At 42.1% G+C, this 21,664-nt stretch overlaps 1 protein-coding gene across 2 annotated transcripts in view; it reads left to right on the top strand.

Annotated features, from left to right (window-relative positions):
* Positions 1-21,664, top strand: part of RYK (receptor like tyrosine kinase) — a 112,817-nt gene that overhangs the window by 7,556 nt on the left and 83,597 nt on the right. For both annotated transcript variants that reach the window (XM_026660781.2, XM_026660782.2), the window contains exons 2-3: positions 18,593-18,714; positions 21,034-21,133. In XM_026660781.2, coding sequence (XP_026516566.1) covers positions 18,593-18,714; positions 21,034-21,133 — 222 coding nt within the window. The remainder of the gene's footprint in view (positions 1-18,592; positions 18,715-21,033; positions 21,134-21,664) is intronic.

Genomic DNA, 21,664 nt, shown 5'->3' on the forward strand with positions numbered 1-21,664 from the left:
CACCAGTTTCTCCAACTCTCATACGGGGGTTCTTCACCAGATTGGCATCACAGCGTCTGCCATGGGTCGTTTACAGCGAATATGGAGTCAGCATCATCTTGGCATGACAACTAAGTTCTGGGTCTATTCGAGCTATATTCTCTCTATTCTGCTGTACAGTTGTGAAAGATGGACACAACGCCGCTCAGACTGGGCAAAGCTGGAGGCTTTCCACACAAAATGCCAACATTATATATTGAGCATAAAGTGAAAAGACATTATTTGTAACGCAGATGTTTATGGGTTCTCTGGTCTACAGACTACTGGGGCCATTGCCTGCAGACGGTGTCTTACGCTTTTCAGCCATGTCACCAGAATGCCGCAAGACGTTCCGGTGAACGCCATTCTCTGGGTGGCTTGTAACATCCGCTATAAAATTCCACCAACCAAGGGATGGAGGCAGCCCGGAGGCAGACCTCCGCACATGGGTGCATCTAGTCTGTTCCGACGTTGGACTCTTGGCCTGTCAAGCCCTTGCAGCCGCACAGGAGCGGACCAAATGCCGAACAATCGCTATGACTGACCTTTCGGCTAAGCGTTGAAGAAGAAGGTGTATCTATTTCTTGGTCCTGAGGCAGGAAAGTAAGGGGCAGGAAGATAGGATGCATCCTATCTTCATTTTTCAGTACTTTTCCGGAACCACGACACTTGTAGAGTAAAGCAGCAAAGTAGCCCGAGGCATTGTTAGGCCTTCTCTTTTTTGTGGAATCCTATTAAATTTATATTTTAATCTTAAATAAAATCTTTTAATTTGAAAATTGTTCTCAGGAGCAGAGTTTACTTGCATCTTACAGTGAGACACAAGATTCCTTACATTTTCTAAATGGGAATTATCTTCTGACCATCTCCTCAGCCAGCCATGCACCCTCCTAACTTGAAAGATCTTCACTCTCCCTGCAGACCCAGGGAAGAAGAATTAGCAAGTAGGCAGGGGAAAGGGCTGTTCACTCCCATTTATTACAGAGACAAGAAAAAGGGTAAGCAATTGGAAACTGGTGAACAACTACTCTTCATTTCTATGAGGGTCACGAGGCCTTTTGGATCCCTGCAGTCTGTTTCTCCACAAGGAGGCCTGCTGTGGAGTGGCAGAGCTCTGCTCTGTGACTGCAGCAAACACTCGCCAGTGTGGAAAATCCCATTTCCAGTGGTGAGTGGAACTTTCGAGCTCTGTCTAGTAGACACTGTTGATGAAGGGGAGCCTATTAGTGAGAATTCATGACCAGCTCCCTGCTGAGAATCCCCTTCCCAAGCTGCTAGGAAGCTGGGTTTCCTACCAGAGCATATTATTTGATCTTTGAGGCTGTGTTCCATAGGAAATGAAAATTTATCCAACAAATCCAGAAGCTAAAAGCATAAAGCCATCAACTTGCACATTTGCATTCCTTTGTCCTGATGTTGATGTTAATGATTACTGTCTTAATTTAAATGTCTTGCACATTGTCCACAGTAAACATTCTTTTTAGATGTATAGCAGATCTTCTACAGAGGCTCTCAGTATTACTTATATAGGATGAAACACTTAGGCTTTTAACACCAAACTTATTATGAATCTCTTCACCACTGGCATTATTAGGGCACATTCCACCAAATCTGTGGCAGCATCCTTGCATGTTTTAATAACTCTAGCTTGGTGATATGTAAAGCGGTACCTGGCACTCTGTTCCCATTCTTATCTGATGCTGTTTCCTTATCTGACTGGAAGAATTGTTACTGTTTGGCTGAGATTCTTCAGACCCACCCCTCTCTTTGGCAAGGCTAGGGAAGAGGCTTGGTGGAAAGAGCCAGGGATGAAGCATATAGGCTAGCGGTTCTCAAACTGTGGGTCAGGACCCAAAGTGGGTCTCAACCCTGTTCTAATGGGGTCGTGAGGGCTGACTTAGACTTACTGGGGCCCAGGGCCAAAGCTGGAGCCTTCTGAGGGTGTCAGCCCTGGGTGACGGAGCTGAGGTTACAAACCCCCTGCCTGGGGCTGAAGCCCTTGGGCTTCGGCTTTGGCTCCCCACCCAGGGCGGTGGGGCTCAGGCTTCGGTCCCCTGTCCTAGGGCCATGTAGTAATTTTTGTTGTCAGAAGTGGGTCACGGTGCAATGAAGTTTGAGAACTGCTGATATAGGCAGATAGGGGAATAAGAAACTTCAGGAAGGTGTGTGTAAGATTCCTTACATTTTGGGTAAAGGACTGTTTGTAGGCCCTGGAGTTGATGGTGATTGTCAGTGTGGGAGATTTCCACTGAGGAGGGAAGACCTTGAACTGATTTGGTGAAAGCAGTTCAAAAAGTTGCCTAGTAAAAATGAAAGTGTGGGCTTGAACCTGGCTTATTGTTTACTTTGTCCAAAACTAGGTCTTCCATACAGGATAAGAGGAAGTCTCTCTCTTCTCTCACCCCCAACCCCTCTTCTCCTTTGCATCTAAGGGAGGAGGTTGCATAGAGCTGGGGGAAAGATTGTGGTCCAGGGAGATCAAGGACTTGGGTTCTCTTTTTTTCATTTGAACATTTGTTTACCCTGGAGAAGGTACTTTAAGATTTGGCCACAGTGCCAATCCAAACTAACTACCCAACTGTTGAAGGGAAGCTGAGGTATGGCCAGCAGGGAAACTGACATGATTCTCTTGACCAGGTAAAACACTGACAAAGGGCAGCATATTTGTTAGTCACTATTGTAATCTTTATAGTTGGTATTCTCACTGAGATGTAAAATTTCATCTTACACATTTCACAGACAGCCTTAACTCTGCCCCCACAAGACAATATATGAACAAGAATTCATAAGAATATCTTGTGGGGTCAGAATCGATGTTGTGTTGAAATGTGTAAGGTGAAGTTTTAAAGCTGAATGTACATTATCTGAATGTGCAAACTGTATTATATTCCTGATTTTGAAGTATTACCAGATTGCTTTGAAAGTGAATATTGAAACATACTTTAATTATTGCAATATACATAGTTTCTATAACAGGAACATTAGACCCTCATCTGAACTGATACCTTCTATTTAAATTTAAGTAAATTTAAAGGTAAAAATAGCATCTTCTGATAGTTGCCCTGCAATGATTTGAAGCCTGTTATTTGTTTAGGGAATGAAATTCACCTGTTGTTAATTTTTCTTTTAGAGCAGGTTTTTTTATTCATGTTGCAGACCAGAGCACCTTCTTTAATGACTAAAAAAGTCTCATTTTCTCATGCTAACTGAAGCGTTTCTTTTTTTTATTGTTTTTAAAAAACTTTTTAAGGGGTTGAAGCTAGACTGCATTTACACAAGAGGCACTTGAAAAGAGGTGTTTTGTTAGACTTCTAGAGTAACATGATCCAGTTTTGTAGTGAACACAAGGCTCTCCAGCATCCTCCGTGATTGGGAATGAAAACCTTGCCTCCCCTTCTTGTCGGAACTTCTTCAGAATGTTTTGTTATGTTAAAAACTTTAAAGAATGATCTTGTTTCTATGGTGCTGCCTAAATTTACCTTTTTATTTGCTCTTGATTTAATTTATTCTTACTGACATACGTCCAACAGTGGGGCACAAAGATATGTACATTGTTAATGTGATTTAGGGGTTGCCTGGGTAAGGGAAAGGTTTCTTTTGCTTAAAATGAAAAGCAAAAAAAGTAGACCTTATTGTTTTAGTGTGGGTCGGTTTAGATTAGTCAGGTCCAAGTAATGAGAAACTAGATCCTGCAGCCTTGAGCACTCTCTGCATATGGACCTGTTTAAGGATCCTTGCCAAAGCAAAACTACAGCTTAATTTTTAGAATTCGTTTGTTTTAGTTGATATCTAATATACTGTTTAAAACAATTGAAACATTCCCGCAACCCTTCTTGCATTTGCTCATCTGACGTTTCTGCACTATAACATTTTTTGGATATTGCATTTAGGTTTTGCTGCTTTGCATACAGAATTCAGTGCTGGACTTCTCATTTTCCCATGTTATTTTTAAATGCTGATCTGTCCACCTGCCTCACCTAAAACCATCTGTTTCCTTTCTTTTCTTCATTCCACATATAATATACACTGTTATTTACTAACTTAGGGCCTGATTATTGAAGTTCTAAGCATCCTCACATTCCCTTGACTTAAAGGTGAGGTTCAGTGCTCAGCATATTAGGAGGAACTTGGCACCTTGCAGAATCAGGTTTCCAAATGACTTTTGTAATGTTGGTTAACATCACCTACTGTAGCAGTGCTTATTTGGTAAGTTTTCGGATTGAAAATTGAATAAAATCATATTTAAGTTAAAATTTGGTTATGCCTGTTAGTATTATTGAAAAAGCTTAATGTTTGTTTCCTGTTGTCCCCTCAGTCTTCTTTGCTTGATTGGTTTATTACCGTTGCTGGAGTTATGTTTGAACAAAGATCTGGAAATTTAAGAAATTCTGTAGTTTGAGATTCAGAGGGTAGGTTGGGCAAGTTTGCTGTGGTTTGCTTAAACTGGAAGCTGCATCTACTTGAGGCCTAGTCTCCACATGGAAATTCTACTGATTTGACTAAATTGTTTTCTAAATTCTTGTAAACCAATTTGTGCTCACAATAGAGGGAGTTACTGAAGTAACAATCACTTTGGAAACTGAGGTAGTTATGTTGGTGTGTGTACGTAAGCTCTGTGTCTACATATAACTCCAACAAGTATCTGAGACATGACCTGTTCCCATTCAGTTAGCTATTAACACTGAAGCCAAATGACACATTTAACCTCAGAAAAGAAGGGCAGTTATGTTAAAATCTGCACAAATCACTATGTGTATTTCCTGTTGCTGTCACAAGTAGACAAAGCTTAGATTGTGGGTGGAGCTTGGGAGAGTACCACCTCTTTTTTTCCAGTTTCATCCCTGTATAGAATTATATCTTGATCAACCCATGTAGAAACAGTAAGATCATTCAGTATACAACTTTACATTTATTCTTTTCCTGATGCTGGTTGTATTGTATTAAACACAGAAGTCTTCTGGAGGATGGACCTAACAAATGGGGGATGAAGTGTGCTCTTTGTTTTGGTATAGTTTGTGGCTTATTTTCTACCCTATATAATAGAAAATTATTTTAAGCAAGTTGCAAACGTGTAATAATGTTGTATAGCTAAAATATCACTTGGCCATAATGATTCAGTGGCAGCCTCGAAAAAACTTACCTCGTTAAAGCAATATAACATTGCATTAAAGGATTATGGTCAATGGGAAATTGGTCAATTTATAAAGAGTTAAAAGTAACTTCAGGGTATGTCGTTTGCTCCAGTATTCCCCTACCAATTTTTGTGGGCATAGTCATTCTCAATTTTCTTTTAAATGAAACACCCACAGAAAAGGAAACCAGATGCTGTGGTGATGAGAGCCTACATAGACAAAACATTGAAATTGACAATATGCAAATTAGTGCTAAATATGCAAAGTAAATGGAAAAATCTATTTTTTTTTCTCTTAACACTTAAGTGTTACAACTGATTATATCCAGAAAAGATTTTTCAGAGGTATTTTGACGACTGTGTCCTTTTAAATATTTGGGGCATAATTCTTATCTTACATTTTATTTTGTAACTATTTTTTATTTTTTTAAGTTATGTTTAAATTATGTTTAAATTTTTCCATAATTCAAATTCATACAAAATAAATTAGAAATTGACTGTCATGTAGCTTTATATGGGTAGTTAACACAAGTTACAAATGCTAAGGTGTTGCTGAATTCTGTCCTTGAAATGGAGAAGAGGAAAAGGCAAACTGACCAACCGTTCAAGTTAACGTGACTTCAGCCGTCTGATCTGTTAGATGTAGCTCTGTATTTTGACTTCTCTTTAAATATGCCATTGCCGAGTTCACAATAGTGGATTTGGAAGAAAATGGGAGAGACTGAATTGTGTAAAGATCCTCTTTACATTGTTGATAGGCGATAACTAGTAAGCAGATCAATGTCAAACACATTCCAGAGGCAGAATGTTAAAAAATACTGAAAGCTTAACTGATTAAAGGGAAGAGCCTTTAAATGTGCTTTTAAAAATCCTCTACATACCTGGAAAATAATTAGATTAGTTTCCTTTTAAAAATTCTTTTAGATGCTAAAACAGTACTGTAATAGTTAATGCAGTCAAAAGAGCACAAGACTAACAGTAGTAACATTAGTATACTTGTGCAGAAAAATAAGCAGTCGTTTGAATTTCAGAATAAGTGCCATCTCAGATTAAGTACAAGAGATATGTAATGTGAAGTCCATATGTGATATGGCAGGTACATCATTTGAGTAAAGAGAGAACAGGGTCCACTGTGTGCACAATATATTTTGTATACCTGGTTTCCATAGGTGCAGGCTGAGGTTGGCCTTATTTGGCAGTTCCCCAGTTTTTGATGCTGTGCTATGCTGTTCATCCTTAAATCAAGTGTAAAATGTAACTTGTGTTTGGTTTGGACATTTCGTGGCTTGGATTTGTTTTTAACGGTTTTGTTGAATCTTTAATATTCACCAGCTCCCAGGATAGATGTAAAAAGATTAATATAAACCAAATTATCTGTATTCCTTTTTGGGGAATAATTTCCTCAATTTTGGGGCTCGTAAGAACGCAAGAACATAACTGCCATGCTGGGGTCAAACCAATGGTCCATTTAGCCCAGTATCCAATGCCAGGTGTTTCAGAGGGCATGAACAGAACAGGCAATCATTAAGTGCTCCGTCCCCTGTCATCCACTCCCAGCTTCTGGCAATCAGAGATTGGGCACATCCAGGTCATGGGGTTGAATCCCTGATGATCTTGGCCAATAGCCATTAATGAACCTATCTTTCATTAACTTATCTAATTCTTCTTTGAACCCACGTTATAGTTTTGGCCTTCACAACATCCCCTGGCAATGAGTCCACAGGTTGATTGTGAATTGTGTGAGGTATTACTTCCTTTTATTTGTTTTAAACCTGCTGCTTATTAATTTCATTGGGTGATCCTTGGTTCTTGTGTTATGTGAAGGAGTATGTAGCCCTTCCTTATTCATTTTCTCCACACCAGACATGATATTATAGACCTCTGTCATATACCCTCTTAGTCATCTCTTTTCCAAGCTGAACTGGTACTGTCAGACAAATCTCTATCACTGGTACCAACCTTGGCGGGTCCCTCAGTAACAAATCTAAGCATCCACCTCTGTTCATGCCCCATTGGGGCATTCTAAATCCTTGGTTCTATCCACTTCTAGAGAGACCATGATGGTGCCAACACTGCACTTAGTACTTCAAGAATTCAGGTACTTAAGACTTACCTGTGTCAGAGGAACCAGAGTCTCTGCTGATTATGGTGAAAGAATCCCTAGGCTGGTGGAAAGATCACCACAACATCGGTGCAGACGTTCCATTTTTCTGACCAGTGCCAACGGTCACCACAATGACAGATGCATCGCTGTTCGGATGGAGGCACATCTTTATGTTCATATAATCCAGGGCGGATGATAGTCTTGAGACCAGTCTCTTCATCAGCCTACTCGAACTAAGGGCAATCAGGAATGCTTGTTTCCATTTTCTACCTCTCAGCAAAGGACAGTGTACCAAGGTCATGACTGACAGTGTAGCCTGCATCAGGTTTTTATATCAGGGGTCGGCAACCTTTCAGAAGTGGTGTGCCGAGTCTTCATTTATTCACTCTAATTTAAGGTTTTGCGTGCCAGTAATACATTTTAACGTTTTTAGAAGGTCTCTTTCTATAAGTCTATAATATATAACTAAACTATTGTATGTAAAGTAAATAAGGTTTTTAAAATGTTTAAGAAGCTTCATTTAAAATTAAATTAAAATGCAGAGCCCCCTGGACCTGTGGCCAGGACCCGGGCAGTGTGAGTGCCACTGAAAATCATGTCGCATGCCACCTTCGGCACGCGTGCCATAGGTTGCCTACCCCTGTTTTATATCAACCAAACAGTGGAGCGCAAGATCCACCTCTCTGCATGCTGAAGCAATACAGTTATGGAATTGGTGCATAGTCCATCACATTTGCATTTGGGCAGCGTACCTTCCTGGTGTACAAAACACCATGGCTGATGTCAGCAACAGGCACTTTCCCCAGGACTATGAATGGAAATTGGACCCACGAATCCTAAATGACATATTTTGAATGTGGGGATGTCTGGAAGTGGATCTCTTCACAACTGCCACAAACAAGAAGTATCTTCTTTTCTGCTCTGTTCAAGAGGGTGTCAAGGCATCCATTTCCTGGGAGAGGCCTTCCTCCTATCTTGGACAAAGGGCCTATGTTGTTCATTTTCCCCAGTGCCTCTAATTCTAACGGTGATTAACAAGATCAGGTAGAACAAAGCCAGGGCTATCCTAATAGTCCCAATGTGGCCAAGACAAGCATGGTACTCTTACTTGTTTGATTGTCTCCTTGTCCAGTTATCAGTCTTCCGTGCACCCCTCATCTCTCCCAAGATGTGGGGAGAATGCTTCATCCCAACCTGGAAGTTCACTGTTTCAAGGGGCATGGCTCCTCAATGGTTGGCAGAGAGAGTCTACCTCAGTAGAGGTGTAGCAGGTGTTATTAAACAGGAGGAAAGAATCTACCCATAGTATGTATCTTCAGAAATGGAAAAGATGAGCTATTGGTGTAACACCAGTGACTCTCACCTCAATCTTCCTCACTTTCACTTATCTTGGATTACCTTCTACAACTGAAGAAAATGGGTTTATCTCAGGTAGCTTGATCAAGGTTCATTTGGCTGCGATAACAGATTTCATTCTCTATTGGGAAGGTTCTCAGTGTTTTCTTACCCTACAACTATAAGATTCATTAAAGGACTGGGGAACCTCTCCCTCAAATAAAAGCCCGGACTCTGGTTTGGAATCTTAATCTAGTTCAGAAGTCTCACAAGACATTTGTTATGACTCTATGGCAGGGGTGGCCAACCTGAGCCTGAGAGAGAGCCAGAATTTACCAATGTACATTGCCAAAGAGCCACAGTAATACGTCGTCAGCGCCCCAGCAGCTCCCACCACCCGCTCCCAACGTTTCCCACCCATCAGCAGCCCTGCCAATCAGCGCCTCCCCGCACCTCCTGATCAGCTGTTTCGTGGCATGCAGGAGGCTCTGGGGGGGACGGGGGAGCGAGGGCACGGCAGGCTCGGGGGAGGGGGCGGGAAGGGGTGGAGTGGAGGTAGGGTCTGTGGCAGAGCCAGGGGTTGAGCAGTGAGCACCTCTTGGCACATTGGAAAGCTGGCACCTGTAGCTCCAGTCTCAGAGTCAGTGCCTATACAAGGAGCCGCATATTAACTTCTGAAGAGCCGCATGTGGCTCCGGAGCCACAGGTTGGCCCCCCCGATCTATGGCAATCTGTTCCTTATTGAATTGATCTATAAAGATGACCTTTTTAATAGCCATTACATCGACTCAAAGAGTTAGAGAGATCAGGGCTTGATCGCAGATCTTTCTTTTATAGTTTTCTTGAAGGACAAGGTTTCCCTACGTCCACACCCTAAATTCCTGCCTCAGGTGTCAAAGTTTCATCTGAACCAGACTATCCATTTATGAGTCTCTCTCCCCTCTTCTCCCCCCCCCCCCCAAAAAAACAAAAAAAAAACAAAACAAACCAACATCGCTCAAGACAGGAAGCTTCTTTTTGCACTTTAGACATCAGAAGAGCATTGGCCTTCTATCTAGATAGGACCAAACAATTTTGGAAATCTCCAGTTCTCAGTGACTGGTCTGTGGACCGGCATCGGTCCCTGAGATATCGCTAACACAGTCTAGGAAAGCAGCAAACTGGTCCCGGGTAAAGTCAAGAAACATTGTCTTAGAATAGACTATTCACTTTCATTGCAGACAGATCTAAGGGATCCACTATTTTTACCCCAGTACTATCAAGGTGGATTTCAGGGTGTATTATTGCTTGCTATAATGCTGCCAATATTCTGTTTCCTGCTAGGGTTCTGGCGTACTTTACAAGGTCGAGGTCACAGCGTCTATGGCCCTCTTTAAGGACATTCCAGTACTTGCAATCTTGCAGAGCCACTACAGTACATACATTCGCCAAACACCGTGCCTTGATGCATGCCTCTAGATCTGATTTGGCAGTGGAGTTCTGTCTTCTGTACTGGACTCTATTTTGACGTTCCCTCTTCCATCTGGGGGTACTAGAAGTGGAGCCCCCACTGGGATGCACATCTTGAAGAACTGCAGCTACTTCACAGGGTCAGTAATCTTTCCTTTCGCCATGTGCAATAAGGAGGCCTAATCTGCCACTTTATTGGGTCAGACAGCAGTTCTTAAAACAGTGTAGCAGAGTGGTCGTGTAGCTCATATCATCTGCCTACAAGCTCCTGGTACCATCCTGATACTTGAATGGTCATATCTAGAGCATGGGTATTCATAAGAGCTAGTGGATTTCCTTTTCGAAGTTGAAGTCTTTGCACAGCCAGGCAGGGGTGTCAGAGAGATGACAGATTTATTGAATCTGTCAACTCAGAATATCTTGGAATTTTGTTTAGATGGTTTTCACAAATGTCAATTTCTTAGCTCTGCCCTGTTTCTAAAAGTAGTATTCCTACAAAGATTTTCAACCCTTCAAGCAATGGAATCTGTCTGATGCCACAGGTTTCTTTTGAACCTTGAGTTCCTTCTGAATTCTGGTGGGGACAATATTGTTTCTATTTGCTTTCTTGTCAGTAGGACATGTTAGCAAGCTGGAAGCTTTCTCCTTTAACCAGTCTTATCTGCTATAAAAATGATTCAGACAAACTCCTCCTAATTTTGTTTCAAAGAGGAATTCAGCATTTCACCGAGTTAGTCAACTTCTTTACTCTCATGCTGCTCAAACCAACATTGTTTAGAAAACAGTTGCATTAATTAGATTGGTATGGCCCAAGATGGAGTTTAGGAGTCACCTGGGCAAGTCACATGTCCATGCATGACTCACAGTTTTTACAGGTAGCATCCATTGTTCACATGCTACCTTGAATGTCCTCAAGTAGACTTCTTATGTGGATTGGAGCATTCCAAGATCCATTGTCCTCTAAGTGCCTTTTGATTTGGTACTTAACTTCAACATTCCTTTTTGAAGAAACTGACCAAATGCTCTACTAAGGTTATTTAGAAATCAAGCCAGTACCCAGCCAATATTCATAACTTCGAATACAAAAATAATACATGCATACAAATAGGATTAATAGATTCAGTAGATCATAACCTTTGAGATGTTACATGGCATATGTAGCATAAAACACATTCTAAGCATATTTCCATAAAGCCTTATGGGAGGTACCGTCACACTGTATTTTTTCTTCTCTAAGTGGGGGCCTACTACTGTCCATCAGATTCTTCCCAGTGATTAACTTTGTGATATTTAAAATATGCCTGTGCCCTACAATAGTGAGATATTTTAGTTAAGCTGTTTATTTCTTTGGGATATGGTTTGAAAGAGAATTTCTCATCAGGGCTTATCTGAATTAGTCAATGCTTCATTTAGTTCATTTCATAAATTTAATCCAGTCTCCAGTTTTTCTCCACAGCAGTGACAACGTGCCTTGGGGTTTCAACTTGGGTGCAGTATCCCAATGAGCCAGTGGGGATTTAGTGAGAATCAACAAAAAAAATCAAGAGGAATATTACCTCCATGTGGTGGGGGAATAAGATGCATATATCTGTTATGCCTGGAATGACAGAGCTGCATTCACCTACTTAAGAATGGTCTATGCTCAGTTTTTGCACTGGTTTAACTAAATCAGTAGAAAAGTTGATTTAACCAAATATGGTTTTCTACTGATTTTGCACAAGTTTAACTAAAACTGTGTAGGCAAGTCTTTTAGAGGGAAAAATTAAAGATACGAACTAATATTACCGTTCATGCTTCCTTGTACTGTTGGAGTAACTTTCATATTAATAAAAAGAACAGGAGTACTTGTGGCACATTAGAGACTAGCAAATTTATTTGAGCATAAGCTTTTGTGGGCTACATCCCACTTCTTCCGATGCATAGAATGGAACATATTAATATGTATCAAATTCTATCCCTCCCATCTTTCTAGAAACTTAAAATAATCCTTCTAGTTTGTCACTTTCCAGCCATAAGCATACCTGTAAAGATTTGAACTAAAATGTAAACCTTCTTATCATGGGGTTCAGGGTGCACTTCAGACAAGTGAGGGGTTGAAGCACCGTCTACCTTGTAACCCTGGGTGCCTCACATGCTTTGCTATTGTAACTCCCTGTCTGGGATGTTCACAGTCAGCAACAAGTATACACTGAGTGTCTGTATAACTGCAGCCCTGGTCCAGCAACTCTGACCCCAGCAGCTTGCCTTCAACACACCAGTCATGCTCCCTGATCTCTACCAGCTTTAATCATGTCTTGCAGAGTGACCCCAACACCCTCCCAGTCCTGAATTTTCTCAGAACCATATGCTATGTAATGTTCAGCCCTTTCCTGGACAGTTAGAGAGAATAAGATTCGTTTGTTCCTCTAAAGATGCGAAGGTGCATCACAGCTTATTAACTTACCTGATGCAAATACACCCTTCCATTTAAACACAGCACTGGGTTGGTTTATAGTAAAAAAACCAAAAACAAATTAACAATATGACATAGATTAAATGATACCAAGTAAAAGGAATAAAGTTGGAAAGGGTGACAAGCAAAAAAACAAAAAAATTGAAAATATGCATATAAGTCTAAACAGAGATACTCAAACTGAGGCTCATGAGTCGCAAAGAGGCTCTTTAATGTGTCTCCTGCAGCTCTTTGCAGCACATGAGATTAAAACACGGTGTGATTTTAATTATTAACCAACCAGGATGCTTTTACTATGTTATTAACCAATTGCAGCTGATAAAATAATAATACTTTGTCAGTCATTTTCCTGGGAGAATAATATATGTATATATTAAAAACTAAATATTTTCCCTGCCATGCTGTTTAAATATGAATGTATAGTACTGAAGTAAATGAAATAATGAATTCACACTACTATGGCTCTTTTGGGTAATGTTGATTGCTAATTTGGCTCCTGAACCAGTGAGATCTCAGTATCACTGGTCTAAAACTTAATCTAGCGAGGTACTGAATTTGTTCAGGATAATTTCTCACCAATCATTCTTCTTCACACCAATAACTCACTTTCCCTCAGTCAGGACCTTCCACAGAAGTACAAGATGCTGGCTTCCTTTGTCTTTCTAGGCAAAAGATCTTTTCCCAAGGAGGTTTTCACTTATATTTAGTTGCCAGAGACTTCAATGCCTCTCCCCTCCTTTCCCCCCCCCCACGCTTTGGTTGAACAACCCATATTCCTCAGCTTAGAAGAGCTGTGTTTCCTTGTGTGTCTTCTAATGATGGATGCCAAAGATGGCTACTGTCTTTGCTCATATCTTCCAAAGTTCAGTGACTTTGGCCATGTCTACACTGACAAGTTTCCGCGCAGTAAAGCGACTTTCTGTGCTGTAACTCCCGAGGTGTACACACTGCCAAGCCACTTAGTGCGCAGAAACTGCGCATCTTTCCAGGTGGCCATGCCTGCTCCACGCACCAGCTCGGCACTGCTGGACCTCACCAGCATTTGGAGAGAGGAGTGCAGTCCCAGCTGCACTCCAGCCATAGGAATTATGATACCTATTGATGGATTTCATGACGCATGACAGGAAGGGGCCACGACTGGGACACATCGCAGTGCAGGATCAAATTGAAGGAGCTGTGGAACGCCTACCACAAAGCGCAGGAGGCAAACCGCTACTCCGGTGCTGCACCCACAAGCTGCCAGTTCTACAAAGAGCTGGACGTGATACTCAGCAGTGACCCCACCTCACTGCGAAGACCATTGTGATACTTCGGTGGCTCGCCTGCCAGTTGAGAGTGGACTGATCCAGGAGGAGGAAATCTTGGACGAGGATGTGGAGGGGGAGGGGGACCCAGAGGCAGAGGATGACTTTTTTGGTAAACTGGGCATTTGTTCATTTGCTTTTGCCAACTGATTAGTTGGCAAGAACAAGTGGGATTAAATGTCCGTTTTTTATCAAAAAAGTCAGGATGGCCGGGACAGAGCTTAAAAAGGGAAATGTCCCGGCCAAACGGGGACATATGGTCACCCTATCTCCAGGCAAGTGGGTCCTGAGGGAGTCCAGCCAGGGTGAGGGCAGACCCTGGCCCGGCTAATCGCACCACTCCTGAGAGGCCAGAGTGATTCCCCGTCCTGGCAATGGACCGGCCCCGGCCGCGCTGCCAGCTCAGCCTGGCAGATGCCGACACCTTCCAGCATCTGAAGGATATGAGTGTGGCCAGGGGGCAGGGTGTGAGGGCGTTGGTCTCCAGAGGTGTGTGTGGGGCTGCTGGCCAGTGGGGGTGTCTCTTGGGGGGTGGTGGGGGAGGTCTGTGTGTTGGGATGCTGGGCAATGGGGGGTCTGAGTGGGGTGCTGTGTAGTTGTGGTGGTGGGCTGTGGGGAAGTGAATTGGGCAGTAGTGGTGCGGCTGTGTGTGGGGGTGCTGGGCAGGGGTGGTGGTGTGCAGGCTGCTGTGCATTTGCGGTGAAGGGTCTGGGGTGGGGGTTTCCTGGACATAGCAGGTCCGGGGGACGCAGGCATAGGGAGTCGGGGGCTGTGTGACATGGCATGGGCCCACCCCTGAGGGGAAGGGGCATGCTGGCAGCACAGGGCTGGGTGGGCCAGTGTGCATCTGGCAACTGCCGGTTTGTATACAGTGCCCTTGCACTGGGCCGGGTGGAGCGGGACTGGCCCCACTATGCTGTGCCCATTGCCCCTGGCTGGCCCCTTGCTCTGGGGACTGACCTCCCCACGCCATGCTCTTTTGCCCCTATGGGGGCCCACAAATATGTTTGGCACCAGGCCCACAAAAGGTTCATCTGGCCCTGACTTTCATGTGTAAAAGTCTGAGTAATTTAAAGCAACATTCTACTTTATAGAACATCAAAATAAGTTATGTAATTTAAATGAAAATCCAGGATTATAACTGGAATGCAGGGTATTGGTTACCTAGTATTTGTGTTTTAACTTTCATGTATTTAGGAAATGCTGAAGAAGTTGTGATTTTTTTTTTTCTGTATGGTAGTTTAAATAAATTACCAAAATAAGTGAAACTGGTGTGATTATATTGCATTATTTTGACAAATAAAATATGCAGAAATGTATGGTTTTTTTTGGTGCAGAATTCCCCCAGGAGTACACTGTCACCTTTTAAATAAATACCATGACACTAGTATGTGCGATGTAATGAATATGTCAGGCCTGAGAAGAGTTGCTGATACAGAATAGTGAACTACAAATTGGCATCTGTCACACTTCTACCCTCAGACTGAGCTCCTTAGAGCATTGATTCTCAACCTTTCCAGACTACTGTACCCCTTTAAGAGTCTGATTTGTCTTGCATACCAAGCCGGGCCACCGCTTCACGCAGCTCCCGTTGGCTGGGAACGGCAAACCGCAGCCACTGGGAGCTGCAAGTGGCTGTGCCTGCGGACGCTCAGGTAAACACAGCATCTCGTGGCCCGCAAGGGGCTTACCCTGAACAAGCCGCGAACCAAGTTTGGGAAACCCTGATTTAGAGGTACGTATTGCATGAGGCAGGCATCTGCAGTATCCCTTGCATCAGAATATGCATCTTAGGTGGGAAACTGCATTTTGGTGTTCTTTAGCAAATAATTTGAATGTTATGGATTTTTTTAAAAGAAAAAACTAGGAAATTTCCTTAAAAAAAAAAAAAAGTTTATAAAGTGAATCAGACAGGAAATGCTAACCTTAAGGTTGCTTGTGGAAACTTAACTCTCTCCTCTTGTGCATATGCAATACTATGGTCTAATTATATGCTCTAAAGAGAGTGATGGGTTTTTTGGTTTGGGAGAATGATGGGTTTTTTGGTTTGCTGGCAATTCCAAAAAAAAACACCCCAAAATTGGTTTGGGTTGAAATGATACTATTAAAAATTAAAATAAAACGTTGTTGGTTCGGGTCAAATGAAATGTTTTGTTTTCCCAAAACATTTTTGATTGAGTCCTTTTAAAATGTTTTTAATTCTTTTAAATAAAATTAAAGGAAAGTTTGAAATGAAGATATGTCAAATCAAAACATTAGGTTCTGAAAATGTCAAATTGAAATGTTTGTTTTCTCTGAAATTTGTTTTTTTAAATCAAACCATTTTGTGAAATGGATAAGAGTTTGTGAAATCTGCATTTTTGGATAAAATTTTACACAGCTCTACTTAATTCCACAGAGTCTTTGCCTCACTCGTTAAACAGTTTTGAACTGTGCTTAAAAAATGAGATGTCCTCGGTCAAATTGTTTGCAGTCACAACACTGTAAATGCATTACAGTGAATTCTGAATTTATATTGTCAAGCTGTCTGGAGTGGCTCACGAACATGGGTATTAACCTCAGGGCAGACTGTTACAAACCAGGGCACAAGTCCCAAGCTGGTTGTGTTCTATAATTAGATTTTACCAATTAAGTATCAAGTGTGAACTCCTCAAGCACTATAATAACCTTAACGTGGAGTCATAGACAGTCCCATTGGGCATCTGTTTTGCCACCCAGGCAAGCCTGCATTTGAAAAATCACAATAATATTCAGGTTACTCCCAGTCCCAAAGGACCAGTCGCTTACCCCGAGTCACTTGTATCTTCAATCTCTCACTAAAGACAACGCTTGTAGAATCATAGAATATCAGGGTTGGAAGGGACCTCAGGAGGTCATCTAGTCCAACCCCCTGCTCAAAGCAGGACCAATTCCCAACTAAATCATCGCAGCCAGGGCTTTGTCAAGCCTGACCTTAAAAACCTCCAAGGAAGGAGATTCCACCACCTCCCTAGGTAACCCATTCCAGTGCTTCACCACCCTCCTAGTGAAAAAGTCTTTCCTGATAGCCAACCTAAACTCCCCCACTGCAACTTGAGACCATTACTCCTTGTTCTGTCATCTGGTACCACTGAGAACGGTCTAGATCCATCCTCTTTGGAACCCCCTTTCAGGTAATTGAAAGCAGCTATCAAATCCCCCCTCATTTTCTCTTATGCAGACTAAACAATCCCAGTTAACTCAGCCTCTCCTCATATGTCATGTGCTTCAGCACCCTAATCATTTTTTGTTGCCCTCCCTGGACTCTTTCCAATTTTTCCACATCCTTCTTGTAGTGTGGGGCCCAAAACTGGACACAGTACTCCAGATGAGGCCTCACCAATGCTGAATAGAGGGGAATGATCATGTCCTTGATCTGCTGGCAGTGCCCCTACTTAAACAGCCCAAAATGCCATTAGCCTTCTTGGTAACAAGGGAACACTGTTGACTCATATCGAGCGTCTCGTCCACTGTACCCCTAGGTCCTTTTCTGCAGAACTGCTGCCTAGCCATTCAGTCCCTAGTCTGTAGCAGTGCATGGGATTCTTCTGTCCTAAGTGCAGGACTCTGCACTTGTCTTTGTTGAACCTCATCAGATTTCTTTTGGCTCAATCCTCTAATTTGTAGCCAATCCTGTATTAAACTAACTAAAGTTAATGTAGTTTAGGGCTAAGCAGCTTGGGGATCTCTTGCTTATGCTTAGAAATATTGCCCTCTCCAAATTCCAGGCAGCATAGTAATACAGATCCTTCTGGTCAGGAATTTGTATTCCCTTCCCCCAGTGTTCAAGCTGTGGTGGGATGAGGGCTCGTGTATGTACCCTCTTCAGTGCGGGGGAACCAATCAGCAAAGTATTTTGTCCACTGATATTCCAGTGGTTTGTCTGGTGTCTGAAGGCCACCTTTTGTTGGGGAGGAAATGACATCTTTTGTGGTAAACTAGTATTTCACACCTGGTAATGCTTTTCTCCTGGCGAGGGGGGAGAAGAGGTTATAGTCTTAACAAACGTTTTTATAGTTAGAGAGCAAACACTTAAATATTACCTTGTAACGTGGGATACAGATATTAGTAAGATTAATACAAGCAGCATCCTACACGCATTTCATAAAATCTAAACACATTCTCATAACTCTAATATCTATTTAAGAATACTAACACACAGGTGACCAAGACTGGTTTCCAGCTATGCATTTGTCAATATTCAGTGAGGACCAGGGCTCTTGGCCTGAGCTGGCACCTGGTCTGCCAGCGCTGCATATATCGTTGTAAATGTGAGCAGAATTGAGCCCTTAATGCACAGGAATAGACAGTATGTGGTCCATGAGATGAGGGGTCCATTCATTACTGCCTGTAGTGATTCTTGTTAGTTTGTATAGAAAATCCCTTTTCTTTCCCCTTCCATGACCTGGTCTATTTTTCTGTCCTTAGGATGTGAGCTCCTCTTATGAACTAATATTTTGTCAGAAATTTGCAGTACTTCTCAACACTGGCAAAAATAATGGTACATCTCCACTATGCATCTAAAAATAGAATTTATGAATTTTGGGGGTGTGTGTGTGTATATATGTGTGTGTGTGGGAGGGGGTGTGTGTGTGTGTGTGTATGTGTATGTGTATATATATATATATAAAAAAAAATATATAAAAATATATAAAAAAAACCAGAGCTGCTAGTACGAAGAGTCAAGAATACCTCAAATAAGAGAGACTGTAGTTGTGCTTCAGTTACTAGTGGCTTTTGCTTTCCTCACCTAATTTTTTTCTAAATATTCTGATTTCTAGGTCTTGATGCAGAGCTATATTATGTGAGGAATGATCTTATTAATCACTACGCATTGTCCTTCAATCTGTTAATACCCAGTGAGACCAATAGTCTTCATTTCAGTTGGCATGCTAAATCCAAGGTAAGCATAAACAGAATTTGCATTACATACCTTAATATATGAATGTCTTGCCTAGATTTTAACAAAAGGTCAGTGTCAATAGTTGGACCACGGTTTTGCTCTTTCCTTTGCACAAATTAGAATAGGCTAGTGCATAAAAGGATATACTGTTGAGTTTTTTTTATATATATATAGAGCCAGAGGGAACCAACTAATTGTGCTCAAGAAGAAATTAAAGACTGAGAAGAAAAGGGCATGGCTTGTTGGATGCATAACATTTCTAAAGTGTTCAGAATATTTTTAAATAAGTGTTCTTTGGGGCATCATCTTTTTTACTTTAAAATACAGTTACAGGCAACCTGTCTATCAGTTGTGATACTGGCAGTGAATTAAACATGAAACAGGCAGCTGTGAATTAAGGCCTTTGAAAACTTGGAATCTTGTGTTCTGTGGATTCCTAGAAAAGATGTTGATTGAGGGAAGAGAGGGATCTATTTGAGTGGTATTTAGAGAGAGTTTTTTATTTCATATATCCATTATAACTGGAGTGTGCAGCAACACCTATGGTAAAGTTTGTCTATGCATTTCCATTTTAAAGGATTTTGATTTACTTATTACTTTGTGGCTGAAGTTTTTGCAGCTGAAATTATGAGTCTAGTCTGCCTGAGGGTAAATGTTTTTGTAAAATTTGAACCACAGTCGTTTTGCTGGGTTTGAGTAAATCAATACAAACATTTGACATTATATAAATAAAATCTAAAGCAGCGGTTCTCAAACTTCAGCAACCCGAGAACCCCCATTTTGATTTGAAATTTTTTGGGAACTCCCAATCCCCCCTGTTCAGATCCAGCCCCACCCCCTCCCCCCTCGCCCCATCTTCCCCCTCCCTCCTCCTCACTCCATTCCCCCTCTCTCTGTCGCTTGCTCTCCCCCACCCTGACTCACTTTCACCAGGCTGGGGCAAGGGGTTAGGGTGAAGGAGGCTCTGGGAGGGGGTGCAGGCTCTGGGAGGGAGTTTGGGTGCGGGAGGGGGTGCAGGCTCCAGCCAGCTGTCGCTTACCTCAGGCGGCTCCTGAAAGCGACCAGCACATCTCTCTGGCAGGGGGGCCAGGGTTCTCGTGCGCTGCTTCTGCCCCAGGCACTGTTCCTGCAGCTCCCATTGGCCGCAGTTCCCTGCCAATGTGAACTGCGAAGTCAGCTCTCAGGGTTGGGGCAGCACGCAGAGACCCCCTCCTCACCCCATGCCCCCCCCCCCCCCCGCCCCCTCAGAGACGTGCTGGCCGCTTCTGGGAGCGACAGGGAGCCTGCCTTAGCCCCGCTGCACTTCCGGAGGGGGAGGAGTTGATCAGCGGGGACCATGGACCCCCTACCCTTGGGGACCCCCCCAGGGGTCCTCAGACCCCAGTTTGAGAAATGCTTCTTTACGTACTCCAAGTTATAGGATTGTGCATGCACATGAATTTTTAGTAGGATTTTTTCTGAGCTCCTGGGACACCATGTTTAATTCCCTGCAAATGCATAGCCCAGCCCACCTCCAGTGAGAACTTTGACAAAAAGTGCTTCTTAAAAGTACTAATTGTGCGGTATGTGCACAAAGTGTAATTTTCAAAGGTTCATAGATCGGACAAATCAAAACCAATTTGTATTGGATCAGACACTACTCAATGAAGACTTCTCCCTGTTACATTTTTACTTTACATCCAGGCATTTTGCCTGTAGAGCTAGCTGTCTAATAAAAAAAACAACCTTTGCTTTAAAACAAAGCAGGGAAATAATTTTTACTTGTCTTATAATCAGTTACAACTTTTGGAATTTGGCATGGGCCTTGATCCTACTCCTGTGTGCAAGTATTGCAGAATCGGGGTCTTAAAATGGAAAAGAACCTTAACTGTAGTTGAACAAGTTTTTACCTTTTATAGCCTTCTTATACTTAGACTTACTAGGTGAGTGGTAATGTCCTTTTTCATTTCTTAATTCCCATAGATTGAGTGTTCGCTTTTGAGCAAATTAACTTAACATATTGGAGTTAGCCTTATCTTAAGCATTTTTAAAGGATTATTTAAAAAACAACTCTAGCCTAAATTTTCAAACATGTAACTAGTGATTTAGAGTGCTTTTGGATGTCCAATTTGAAATACCTTAACAGAGCCTGATATTCAGAGTACTGAGCATTATGCCATGTGAAAATCAGGTTAGGTGATGAACTTGAGGTACTTTAAACCCAAAAACTTTGATTAGTGATTTTAATTTTATATCTCGAATAAAAATTGCTTGAAAAGGTGTTAATATTAATTGTTTTATCATTGAAGTTTCTTAACCTTCTCCCACATACTCTTACAGGTTGAATATAAACTGGGATTTCAGGTAGATAATGCAATGGCTATAGATATGCCTCAGACTAATATTTCTGTACAAGGAGAAGTCCCTCGTGCTTTATCAGGTGAGTAAACAGGCTTTCAGCTTTGAAGACACATGCAAAGTACTACCATGAATACCGTTTTTCTGGTACTCAGTAACATTTCCTAATTTCCTCAAAAATGCATATAGTATAATTTTGTGTAATTTTAGTTGTATGTAACATACAAGATACAATTATGACCTATCTAGATAATTCTGTATATAGAAAATCTTAACACTTGTATCTCACTTGATTTAGATGCACTGAGATATGTGATAAACAAATTCTGCTTTCTGAAACATGCTAAACAAAGGAAAATCAAACACAGTAACTCCTCACTTAACGTTGTAGTTATGTTCCTGAAAAATATGACTTAGAGTGAAATGATGTTAAGCGAATCCAATTTCCTCATAAGAATTAATGTAAAGGTGTGGGGGCGGGGGGGTTAGGTTCCAGGGCAGCTTCCCCTACTCTGCAAGCACCAGAGGCAGGGGGTTCAACCTTCAGCCCGCCCACTCCACTCCTTCCCCCAAGCCCCCACCCTTGACCTGCCTCCTCTTCTCCCCCCCCCCC

The sequence above is a fragment of the Terrapene carolina genome, unplaced genomic scaffold (assembly GCF_002925995.2).
Source record: "Terrapene carolina triunguis isolate 2854851 unplaced genomic scaffold, T_m_triunguis-2.0 Scaffold837, whole genome shotgun sequence".
NCBI classification, from domain to species: Eukaryota; Metazoa; Chordata; order Testudines; family Emydidae; genus Terrapene; species Terrapene triunguis.